Genomic DNA, 12437 nt, shown 5'->3' with positions numbered 1-12437 from the left:
GAACTAGAAGATTTTAAAATGGAATAGAGGGGAAAATAGTTTATTTTTGTGTGTGGTTCTCAAGATCAGTATCTGGTTCTGGCAGATTTATGGCTTTGCAGATAGAGGTCATCTATGGAGGGGTGTATTTCCTGCTTTCTGGGAAAATGGAAGGTAATTGGTGTTTTATATTGATCTTCAAAGAAGCATATTCTTCTGTGATCAGGTCATTCTTATTCATAGTCTTTTAAGTAATAACATTTTGGGGGTTATTTGTTGCATATAAATTTACTACAGGAATAAAATTTCAGTGAATTAAAATTATATATTACCAGACTCTCTCTTATAATTCGTGTGGGATATGTGGATTGGTTTCTTTCTGGAAAATATGTAAATTCCTTAATTGGTATTACTTATATTTTATACTGTGAACTTGAAACTGTCTTGTTACTGTCAATTCTCCAATTTTAAAAAAATGTTAGCTGTGTTTTAAATAATCTTTTAGACAGTGTCTAACTTAAATGTTGCACAAAATGAAAGTACAGAGAATATTTTAAAATCTTTTAAATGTTGGGACTAGAATATTATGCTTTCAAGAAAATTGGCTCAGCGATCAAGCTTTGTATTCTTACTAGCTTCAACTTGAGGTAGCTTTCCAAGGTAATTGTGAAAAAGTCAGCAGTGAGACTTAGAACTTCAATTTCTTTCTTTTTTTCCCCCCTCTTTGAGGAAGAAGCAGGTGCTTGGAGTTAGTTGATGAGTGTATTAGGCCGTTCTTGCATTGCTATAAAGAAATACCTGAGACTGGGTAATTTATAAAGAAAAGAGGTTTAACTGGCTCATAGTTCTGCAGGCTTTATAGAAAGCATGGTGCTGGCATCTGCTCAGCTTCTAGGGAGGCCTCAGGAAGCTACAATCGTGGTGGAAGGCAAAGCGGGAGCAGGATGTCACATGGTGAAATCAGGAGCAAGTGAGAGTGAGTGTGCGTGTGGGAGGTGCCACACACTTTTAAGACCAGATTTCAGAGCAAAAGCTTACTTATCATCAAGGGGATGGCCCAAGCCCTTCATAAGGGATCTGCCGCCATGATTCAGACACCTCCCACTGGGCCCTACCTCCAACACTGGGGATTACATTTCAACATGAGATTTTGATGGGAACAAATATCCATACTATATAAATGAGTAATTTGAAAAACCACTTTTTTTTTTCAATTTTACAATGAAATATTAATTGGAGCTCAGAGGTGAGGTCTTGGCTGGAGAGAGAAAATGTGTGAGTCACTAGCGTATTGGTGGTGATTGAAGCGTGAGCATAGATGAGATTGTTAGGGGAGAGGAGGGCTGGAGAGTTAGAAGGGAAGCAGAGAAAGCTTGAGTCATGGAAGCTGAGGGGAGAGTTCCTGGGAGGGAGCAACAGCGGAACTTTGCATGCTGCCAAGTCAGGTAACTCACTGGGCCTGGAAACATCGATGTGATTTAGTGATGTAGAAGTTGTTTATGTCCCTTGATTAGATGGAGGGTAAGCCATGTTGAATGTTTAGAGGAGTGAATAGGAGGTTGGTAACTGGAGAGAACAATCTGGATAATACTTCTAAGAAGCCTGGCTGTGAAAGGAGGGGAGAGGTTGGGCAGTGGCTGGGAGAATATGAGGATTTAAGTAAAGATTCTTTTTATATGGGAGAAACTAGAGAATTTTAATTTTAAAAAGTCACCTGTAAGTGACAGGTTAAATTCAAATATTGGTAATTTTTTTTCTCATAATGACTCAAATAATTAGCTTTTGTTTTAGATTAGTATTTATATTTATTAAAAAATCACATGCATACACTATTACAAAAGGTCATGTTGTATTTTAAAGTTGGTAGCAAAAAATGTTTTGTTTTTTTTAATTAACCTAGCCATTGTTCACCAAATATCATTCCCAAGGGAATTTTTTACTTTTTTAGCAGTTTCTTTTGATACTTCCATTTTTCTAAATTATAAATATAATATATAAAAATTATATGTGTGTGTATATATTATATAACAAATTATGAATATATAATATATAAAAATAATTATATGTGTATATATGTATAATATATACACACACACATACATATATCAACTGTTATGTCTTAATTTGGTTTTGGATATTTGTTGACTTTCTATTGTAGCTTCTTTTTTTTTTTTTTCTTTTTTAAGACAGAGTCTTGCTTTGTTGCCCAAAATAGAGTGCAGTGGGGCTATCTGGGCTCACTGCAACCTCTGCCTCCCAGGTTCAAGCGATTCTCCTGCCTCAGCCTCCCAAGTAGCTGGAATTACAGGCACACGCCACCACGCCCAGTTAACTTTTGTGTTTTTAGTAGAGACAGGGTTTTGCCATGTTGGCCAGGCTGGCCTCGAACTCCTGGCCTCAGGTGATCCACCCGCCTCGGCCTCCCAAAGTGTATGGTAGCTTCATTTTTAGTGTTTATTGTTATGATCCTGTAAGTTATTTGCTCCTAACAAATAATATGCATATTTCCTTTCATATATGTTTTTGGATTTGTTCTAGCATTAATAATACTTACTGTTTTTCATTTGCTTTATTTTCTTTGAACATCTAATCAGGTCTTTACACCCTAAGTAACCCTGTAAATACCTGCCAAAACAAGTCTTCATTGTTACAGCTCTCAGATAATTTGTCAGTGCTGTTTTTTTCTCCTGGAAACTCCCCTTCTGGATTTCACTTGCTCCTCCTTTCTGAACTGGTTGTTCTTTGTTATGCTGATACTTCTCTTCGCCATTATTTTGGAATTTCTTTTTCTTCTCTCCTATATTAGATCCCATTTCCTGGATCTTAGGTCTTCCTCTTTCTTGATTTTCTACCTTGTTTTGATGGTGCACATCCTTTTGTACACACACTTAACTAGTGCTTTCAACCCTTCTGACAAAGTTCGTAAGAGGTAATGTTTTTTAGCTCTTGCATATCTGAAAATGCCTTTATTCTACTATCAGATTTAATAGCTCATCTGGGGGATGGGTGGAATTTTAGTTTTAAAATGTGGCTCATAACTGCATAGTTTTTCTTTAGTATTTTCTTACCAGTAAGTTGATATTTAGACAGGTAGGCCAGGATCAGAAATCATTAGGATTTTTTTCATGATTAACTTTGATGCATCCAGAGATGTTTTTATGTGAGCCAGTGCTTGCCTTTTGAAGAAAATGATTATACATAGCTTATGATATAGAGGTTATAATTCTTCTGCCAAGTCTAGATTATCTACATTGTGTAAAATTTCCCCCTCACCAAATACCACTTACAAGCATGGTCTTGAATTGAATGAAAAATGGAAAAATGAACTCAATTTTGGTTCGAAGAATTTAAAAACATGTTTTGATATGATTTTTAATAAAAAATGATTATCAACTTCAGGCTTGTATTTTTCTTATTTAAGAAATCAGTATTTAAAGCTGACTTTTAATAGCAATTTGCAAGATTTATTACTATAATAGAATTCCAATGTCTAAGAAAAACAAAGAAACAAAAAATTACTTAGTAATTAGTATCAGACAATAAAAAGAATTACTCTTTTATTTTACTTTTAAAATTTATATATATATATATTTTTTTAGACAGAGTCTCACTCTGTTACCCAGGCTGGAGTGCAGTGGTGTGATTTCAGCTCACTGCAGACTCCACCTCCTGGGTTCAAGTGATTCTTGTGCCTTAGCCTCCCAAGTAGCTGGGACTACAGGTGCATTGCCACCATGCCAGGCTAATTTTTGTATTTTTAGTAGATACGGGGTTTTGCCATGTTGGCCAGGCTGGTCTTGAACTCCTGGCCTCAAGTGATCCACCCACTTCAGGCTTCCAAAGTGCTTGGATTACAGGCGTGAGCCATCACGCCTGGCCAAAATATTAATAATTACTCTTTTTAAAAACCTTTTTGGTTTGCTTCCAAAAATAATTTAAGTTTGCTCTAGTAAAATGTGCAGAGGCCATAAAATTGAGAAACATTAATACAAAGTAAGAGACAAGAGCCTAGTAACAAATGGTGGCTCTTTGAGAAAAGGAAATTTTTACCAAAATTTTAGACTAACTGAAGGCATGCCAATTAAGCACCAGATTTTGCTCTTAAACTTTTTTGGAAGCTGAGTAGAAATTATCCTTTTGTTCCATATGATGACTTATTAAATAAAATACTTTGCACAATATGTGCTTTTAGATGGAGTAAACAACATATCTTTTAAGTAATTATTTTGATTGCCTATATTCATATCATGATGCTACCTTTTTGCATTTGTGCAGTGTACATTGAATATTAACTGAGTGTTTAGAAATGCTGATTTTAGTTTCAGCTTTGCTGTGGGTGAAGAGAAGTAAGGGTTCTTCTGTTTGTTGGTGCCAGGCATTATGCTACATATTATGCATCTGTTATCTCATTTGATTTCCCCAAATCCTTAAGAAGTTGAATTATTATACTCATTTTGGAAAAAAGAAATGAAGCTTAGAGAGGGCAAGAACAGGTTTAAATCCTGGCTGTAAGCCCTTTGGCCTTTGGTTTTCCTAACTAGGGAAGAGGAATAATAGTGATGAAAATAACAATCATCTGATGATCTTTGTAATTTTACTGACGGAGTAGAAGCCATCAGAAGAGAATGCCCACATCTTCCCTTTGATAGAGCATCTGACTTGCATCTCCTTAATAACTACTTTCCCTGCCATTCTAAACTGTTCTTTTCTAGGGGCCAACCTCTCCTCTTGTGAACGAGCTCTCATCCTTTCCTGGATACACAGCTTCTTCTTTCCTGCATACTTTTTTCTTTGTACAGCATGAAAATATACTATTGTGTCTTGTTTAAAAAAACAAAACAAAAACTCACCTTCACCCGACCCGCATCAGCCTTTAAGCAAAACTTATCCAGACAGTTGGCTATATATACTCCCTGGCACTACCTCCTCTCTTCTCTTTCTTTCTTGAGCTCAAGCTAATCAGATTTCCTTCTGTAATTTTACACTAAAACCATCATATTGAGGTTCATCATATTGGTTTCCTTGTTGTTAAGTCCTGTGGTCAGTCTTCATTTTACGTAGCCTCTTAGCAGCATTTAACACAGTTACTCCTATTTCTATCTGAAACACTTGCTTCATTTTGCTTCCAATACCCCATGCTCTCCTGAATTCTCTCCTGTTTCTTTGCTCCTTCCCAGGCTCCTTTCCCAGCTTCTGAATGTTGGAGAGGTCCATCAGTCATTCTTCCTTCCACTAGTTGTTTTTTTTTTTTTTTAAATCTACTCTTATTTTCTAGGTAATCTCATCTAGTCTCAAGGTTTAGTATTATCCCAATTGTAGCTCTCTTGCCCCAGGCATTCTCCTGAACTCCAAACTTATGTATTGCCTTGCTTACTGGATATATCCACTTGGATATCTACTGAATATGCCCAAAACGAAACTCTGAATTCCCACCCCAAATCCGTTCCTCTTTTTTACCACCTTTGCAAACGCCATCACCATTTATCCAGTTTCAAAGGCGTGGAATCATTCCTTCTCTCAAATTCCACTTCTAGTTCATCAGTAAATTCTGTTGGCGTTCCTCTCGAAATGCCTAGTGAATCTGACCATTTTCATATCTCTATTGTTGGCCTAATCCAAGCTACCATCTGCTCTTGTCTGCGTTCTTAACAGTAACCTTGTAACTGGTCTCCTTGCTTCTACCCTCTGCTCCTTCCTCCGTGCTGCTCAGTGTTGTATTGGAGCCAACTTGTATTGGTTTGTTAGAGCTAATCACGTGTACGACTTCTCAGGTTCATGTTCAGTGAAATGCTGGTAGCTTGAAATTACCATGACAGTTTTACACCACAAAAATCAGCAAACACTACAAACCGGAATCCCCTCCCCTTCCTAGCCCTGGAGCCGGGTGTTAAAATATTTACCAGCACACCACTATCCACCCCCACCATATATGTTCTACCCAGAGAAACACAATAGTCCTTTAACAAAATAAGACATGTCATGTCACTGCCCTGTTGGAACTCTCTGTTGGCTTTTCATCAAACTCAGAGTAAACCCAAGGATTGCTCACAAGCCCTATGTGATCTGCCTCTGTGCTGGAGCATAGTGGATACCTAATGAATCTTTGTTACATGGGTAGGTTAGAGATGGGTGGGTGGATGAGTAGATGGATGGATGCGTCATTTCTGTGTCATTTTAATAATCCATTGCATGAGGCCTATTAATATTTTTCTTTTGCAAATAATGGAAGTACTTAAGACTTTCCAGTTGTTCAAATTTTAAATTTATTCTTAAATTTCCAGAACCTCAGACAGAGGTCTACTTAAGTATAGGTATAAGAATATATTCTAAAATAAAATGAAAATAACCTTTGAATTCCTGTTATAAGTATGCAATTCACTGTTTTTTTGTTAGCATAAATAGTTAAAATATGAGTCAATGTATTTTTATAAGAACATTCTAGAAAAAGATAATTCCAGAATGGGAATGTTTTGAACTTAAAAAATTGTAGTGCTTATAAATCTTACATTTATGTGCCATTCTGTTGCAGGATTACTCTGAACACTTAAAAATAATTAGGTGTTTATTTTGTGGTACTGCATATACTTTCTATGTCTGTCATTTTTTTGGTAGAGAGTCACAGTGGTTACAGTGGCAATTGTGTGTTAAATTCTAATTCAATAGAGTGCTAACGGTTACCAGATTCATTTGTAACTTTTCAGATATTACAGTCTTAAAATAACAATGTCAGTGTTTTAATAACTGGATACTGTTAAGAAATTAGTAAATGTAAATCAGAAATATTTTCTTCTTTTCCAGGGTATATTTCAGAAATCGCTGGGTAAAGACTGTCCACCCAGTTGTGCATCAGTACTGTTTGATCTCAAGCGCACATTCCACCTTTCAGATGCCCCAGAAAGAAGATATTCTTAAACATCGAGTGGTGGTTGTTACATTGAATACTTCCCAGTACCTCTGTCAGTTGGACCTTGAACCTGGTATGCTGACTCAAGACACAGTCTCACAAGTTTAGGGCTTATGAATTCAGTTTAGACTGGGATTGGCAAACTACAGTGTGTGGGCCAAATCTGGCTCACTGACTGTTTTTGTAAATAAAGTTTTACTGGCTCATTTATTTACCTATTTATTGTCTATAGATGCTTTTGTGTTACAGTGGCTGAGTTGAGTTGTTGCAGCAGAGATTCATTATATGGTCCACAAAATCTAAAATATATACTGTTTGGCTCTTTACTGAAGAAAAATTTGCCAGCCTCTAGTTTAGACATTTTAGTGACTGCTATTCCATTTATTCTCTAGTTGGTCGGATGATATTTATTATTGATCGTATGAAGAATTCCAATTTGGAGAGTGTTGGTGTTTTCCTTTTCTTTTACACTTTTCTCAGATTTTTGTTATAAAATGCTTTTGCATTATATACTGTAGAGATGATAATTATGATAGGTTTTATTATGGCATGTTATTAAGATTGTTATATTTGAGTACAGGAACCATGTAAAATCAAACTAGTGTTATGTGAAGTACAGATGTAAGATGTCAAGAAGTTGTTCTGATAAATATGGCAAAACTTAACCATCAAAAAGCAGTACAAATCTGGGGCCAGGCCTGGTGGCTTATGCTTGTAATCCCAGCACTTTGGGAGGCCGAGGCAGGCGGATCACTTGAGGCTAGGAGTTCAGCCAGACTGGGAAATACAGTGAAACCTTATCTCTACAAAAAAGTTCAAAAATTAGCCAGGCCTTATGGCATATGCCCGTAGTGTCAGCTACTTGGGAGGCTGAGGTTGGAGGATCACCTGAGACCGAGGCTACAGTGAGCTGTGATCATATAGCACTGCACTCCAGCCTGGGAGACAGAGTGACACCCTGTCTCAAAAAAAAAAAAAAGAAAATAAATAAATAAAAGTACTCAATACTCTTAGATTAGCAAACTAAACTCTTTACTTAGCAGAAAAGAAAATAACTATAGTCCTTCTGCCTTTGTTGCTGCTCTAGTGTGCTATCCTGTGTTTATGCTGCATTTTCTAGGGTTTTTTACACACATTCTATTAGATGAAGCTGCCCAGGCCATGGAGTGTGAAACCATTATGCCTCTAGCATTAGCAACTCAAAACACTCGGATTGTCTTGGCTGGTGATCACATGCAGGTAAGTGCCCTCTGAGTTGCTGTGTTTAAAGTAACTTTTAATTATATTTTGATGTTTAATATTCTATTTCTAAAACATCCTATGAAATTATGCCATGCATTATAACTTTAGTACTTCAAATAGTTCTGTACTAATAGTGAAAAATACTGTTATTTCTGAAGAAAAATTACTATTCTGCTACTCTTTTTTCTTTTTTGGATAGTCTGTCACTGTTATAATTTTCGTGTTTATTTATTTAACTTCTGTTCTTTATAGTATGAATATCTGATTCTTACTTTTTTTTGTGAAGTGAAATTTAAATGATCATTCCTGTAGGATCCTGGGGAATTGTAATTCCCCAGCTCCTGTCTCTATTATTTGTTTACCTGAAGGAGTAATTTTTTTTGGTGTAATAGAAAACTAGGAAATAGAGGGCTTAAATTACCGCCAAAATGTCAAAGAGTGTGATTTTATATATTTGAATATCTATATGTAGGAAAGAGAAATACAGTTTTTCTGTGAAGATACCTGTTTTACAAGGTTGCAGTTTGGGGCTCTTTCTCTCCTGCTGCAGTTAAGATTGGACCTACATCGTACTATATAGCTGTCGGGACATCAAGGAGAGAGTTAAATGTAGAGGAACAAGCTCTGTTTTCATTTCTTTGCCTAAAGTAGTTTAATTTTGTTCTTTAGTAGTAAAAGGCATAACCATGAATGGCTCCTTGTACTTCATAAGATCAAGAGGGTTGTTTTGTTAGTTATTAAAAATGATTTTTTAGTGGTAGGCTGTATGTCCTACCAGCTCATCATTTAAAATAATTAATCAATTTTAGTGAAATAACTGTTTGACTCCCACAGTGATACAGTGGGTTGCATGCCTGGAATCACTGAAGTAGTAGCTATTCATTATTATGCTGGGGAGCCCTTTGTCAGGTGTAGAAAGAAACTCTGGGTTAGTGTTGGTAAACTGCAATGAGAAGTTGGAAATTTTAGCCAAGTTCTTAGTAGTAGTAATGGTTCAGAGAAAATATTACTGATTGTGCTTGTCCCAGCATTTAGCATGTTGAAGTTTTGTATATAAGAAGTTTTAGCATAGTGGATTTTTTATAAGTAGGTTAAAAAATACTATTTATATATTCAGTTAAACTTTCTCTGTATGTTTGTCTGTTACAGCTCAGTCCTTTTGTTTACAGCGAGTTTGCCAGGGAGAGAAACCTTCACGTTTCATTACTTGACCGACTCTATGAGCATTACCCTGCTGAGTTCCCATGTAGGATTCTCCTGTGTGAGAACTACCGCTCCCATGAAGCTATCATCAAGTAGGTGTGAACTGCCCCCTCCGTGTCATACTTTCGTTGGTCTGGTAGTAGGAGGGAACTCAAAACAGCACTGCTGCTAGGGACAGATGATTCCCAACACACTTACATGGTGTCCCTAGTCTTGCAAATTATGTTTAATTTTATGTCTTTAAAAGAAAACTTCAGAAGTCAGAGTTGTAATTTTTCACAGAATAGGGCTATTTTGGGAAAAACTCTGAAATCATGTTCTTCCTTTACTCTCTCACAACAATTAACACAGAAGACTTGTATGATCGAATGTAGGGAATTCCTTCCCACCAACAAATAAGCAACCAGTTCCGCAGGGGACGCCAGCTGGGTGTCCTCCATTTCACTTCTGACACCATCTATCCAGAAATAATGTCCAATCCCACAGGTTGAGGGCTTAGAAGACTGCCCCCCTCCCGGCCCCCCAGCAGTCAGAAGCCTGAGCCTTACTTCTAACCAGCTGGCTTCAAGTTGAGGGTCCTGCGACCCTCTTTTTGGGTCTTTGGGTTCACTTAATTTGCTGGAGTGGCTCACAGAATGCATGGAAACAGTTATTTACATTTACTGGTTTATTATCAAGGATATTACAGAGGATACAGATGAAGAGTGCCTAGGGCATGGTATGGGAGAAAGCGCGCAGAGCTGGCATGCCCTCCCTGGGTGCGCCACCATCCAGAACCTCCACGTGTTCAGCTTTCTAGAGGCTTTCGAACCCAGTTCTTTGGGTTTTTATGGAAGCTTTGTGATGTCAGCATTCCTTCCCTCAGAGTATAGGGTGGAACCCTCTCTGTGGAGGGTCTTAAGACCCACAATCACTTTGGGAGGACGAGGCAGGAGATTTGCTTGAGTTCAGGAGTTCGAGGCCAGCCTGAGCAACATAGGAAGACCCCCTTCCTACCAAAAAAAAAAAAAAAAAAATTAGCAGGGCATGGTGGCATGCACCTGTGGTCCCAGCTACTTGAGAGGCTGAGGTGGGAGGGTTTCTTGAACCCAAGAGGTTGAGGCTTCAGTGAGCCATGATCACGCCGTTGCACTCCAGCCTGGGCGACAGAGCAAGATCCTGTCTCAAAAACAAAAATAAGAATAAAAAGGCAGGGGAAGATTAGAGTCCTGCTTTGGGGCAGGTGAAAGGAAGGCAGGAGAAGGTCAGAGAGATTCTGTTTCTTGAGGCCTGACATACCCAAATTATAACAAAAGACAGTAACAAGAGCTGTGGTAGTTAGGAGCCAGGAACTATGGATGAATATATATCTATATCTATCTACCTATCTATCTATCTATCTATATATCTACACATACAAATAAAATAACACCACAGGGGCAATTCTGGAAACCAAAACTTTAGATTCTGTTAGCTATGCATACGTTTTTCTGTGACTAAATATATAATCTATATGAAAAGCTACATGCTGTAATAAATATATTGACAAACAGCATGATGGTTTGCTTATGTCTTTGGCTATGTTGTACAAGTAATCTGCTTTAAAAGAAAGGAAGAAAGGAAAGAAAGGGAGGGACAAAACCATGAAACTTATTAATAAGTTTTAAAATATTTCTGTTAGCTATAGTATGCATCTATAAAGGTATATATCTCAACAACTCAGTGGATTGTCACCACCTGCATGCAGCATGTAACCCTAATCCAGATCAGGAAGCAGAACATGACCAGTGCTCCAAAAGCCCCTTTGTGCTCCTTTCCACTCACTACCCTGACCAGAAACTTACACTATAAAAAAGTTTAGTATAATTTAATAATATTGATTATGTCAGCCATGTGAAAACCATTTTTAGGTTTCCCTGAAAGCAATTGGATAGATATAATTGTATCTCTCAAAATGTGATTCTTTTATTATTTTCAGTCATTTGCTACAGTCACTGATGAGTCAAGTACTAGATGGTGTCTTCATCAGTAAAGCGAATTCATTTTACAGTTGACGGCTTGACTGTCTTTCAGTTGTGTACATTGTTCCAGCATCTGTATGTCTGTGTGTTTGCATGTATTAGTACAATCATGGGTCACATTCTGAGAAATGTGTCATTAGGTGATTTTGTTGTTGTGTGAACATCACAGAGTGAACTTACACTAACCTAGATGGCATAGCCTACTACACATACAGGTTATATGGTGTAAATGGCCTGTTGGCTCCTAGGTTACAAACCTGTACAAAGCATGCTACTGTACTGAATACTGTAGATAATTGTAAAACAATGGTAAGTATTTGTATATCTAAACATGGAAAAAGTATGGTTAAAATACAGTACTATGATCTTATGGGACCATCATCATATGTACTGTCTATTGTTGACTAAATCATCATTATGTGGTACATGATTGTATGTGACTCATTTAAATAAAAAAAATTTAACCAAGGAAATATACTGGCTAGCAAATTTCCTCATAAAGTCTCATCTTGTATTGAACTGTCATCATTTCTTCCTGTTTTGGCTTCGTACCTTACCAAAATCATTCCATTTAACAATATTATGCCAGGACCCTACTCTTGTTATTTATGGAGAAATTCTTGGTATCACAAGTATTAGATGATTGGAGTAAAATTAATCATGGACATAAGGCAATATTATTAGAATTGACTGATTTTTTTTTTCTTATGGGTGAAATTAATTTTGATGTAGATTTTCCCCCTTTTTTCTTTTTGTCTTTTACTGCAGTTATACCTCTGAGCTTTTCTATGAGGGCAAACTGATGGCCAGTGGGAAGCAGCCAGCACACAAAGATTTCTACCCACTAACTTTCTTTACAGCACGAGGAGAAGATGTACAAGAAAAAAATAGCACAGCTTTTTATAATAATGCAGAGGTACCTTAATTCTTTTTGTAAATTGTTAACGTTTTCTCAGTCACATTGTCTAGTTTTGTTAAGCATTTATTTAAAGTTTTGGGTTGACATTGTATTGCATATTGACTTCATTTACATGTAAATAGTATGTAAAGTTTATTCTTTCTTGTATAACATTGATTTGTTCAGATGAATCTCCTATGGGAAACAAAAA

General features: G+C 36.9%; 1 protein-coding gene across 4 annotated transcripts in view; it reads left to right on the top strand.

The window, feature by feature from the left end:
* HELZ (helicase with zinc finger) overlaps nt 1-12437 on the top strand; it is a 173970-nt gene that overhangs the window by 87349 nt on the left and 74184 nt on the right. For all 4 annotated transcript variants that reach the window (XM_055101690.2, XM_055101691.2, XM_034942757.3 and 1 more), the window contains 4 exons: nt 6778-6956; nt 8004-8122; nt 9275-9420; nt 12097-12244. In XM_055101690.2, coding sequence (XP_054957665.1) covers nt 6778-6956; nt 8004-8122; nt 9275-9420; nt 12097-12244 — 592 coding nt within the window. The remainder of the gene's footprint in view (nt 1-6777; nt 6957-8003; nt 8123-9274; nt 9421-12096; nt 12245-12437) is intronic.

The sequence above is a fragment of the Pan paniscus genome, chromosome 19 (genome assembly GCF_029289425.2).
Source record: "Pan paniscus chromosome 19, NHGRI_mPanPan1-v2.0_pri, whole genome shotgun sequence".
Taxonomy (NCBI): domain Eukaryota; kingdom Metazoa; phylum Chordata; class Mammalia; order Primates; family Hominidae; genus Pan; species Pan paniscus.
Note: the sequence above shows the minus strand (reverse complement) of the source record. Positions and strands in the feature narration are given on the sequence as shown.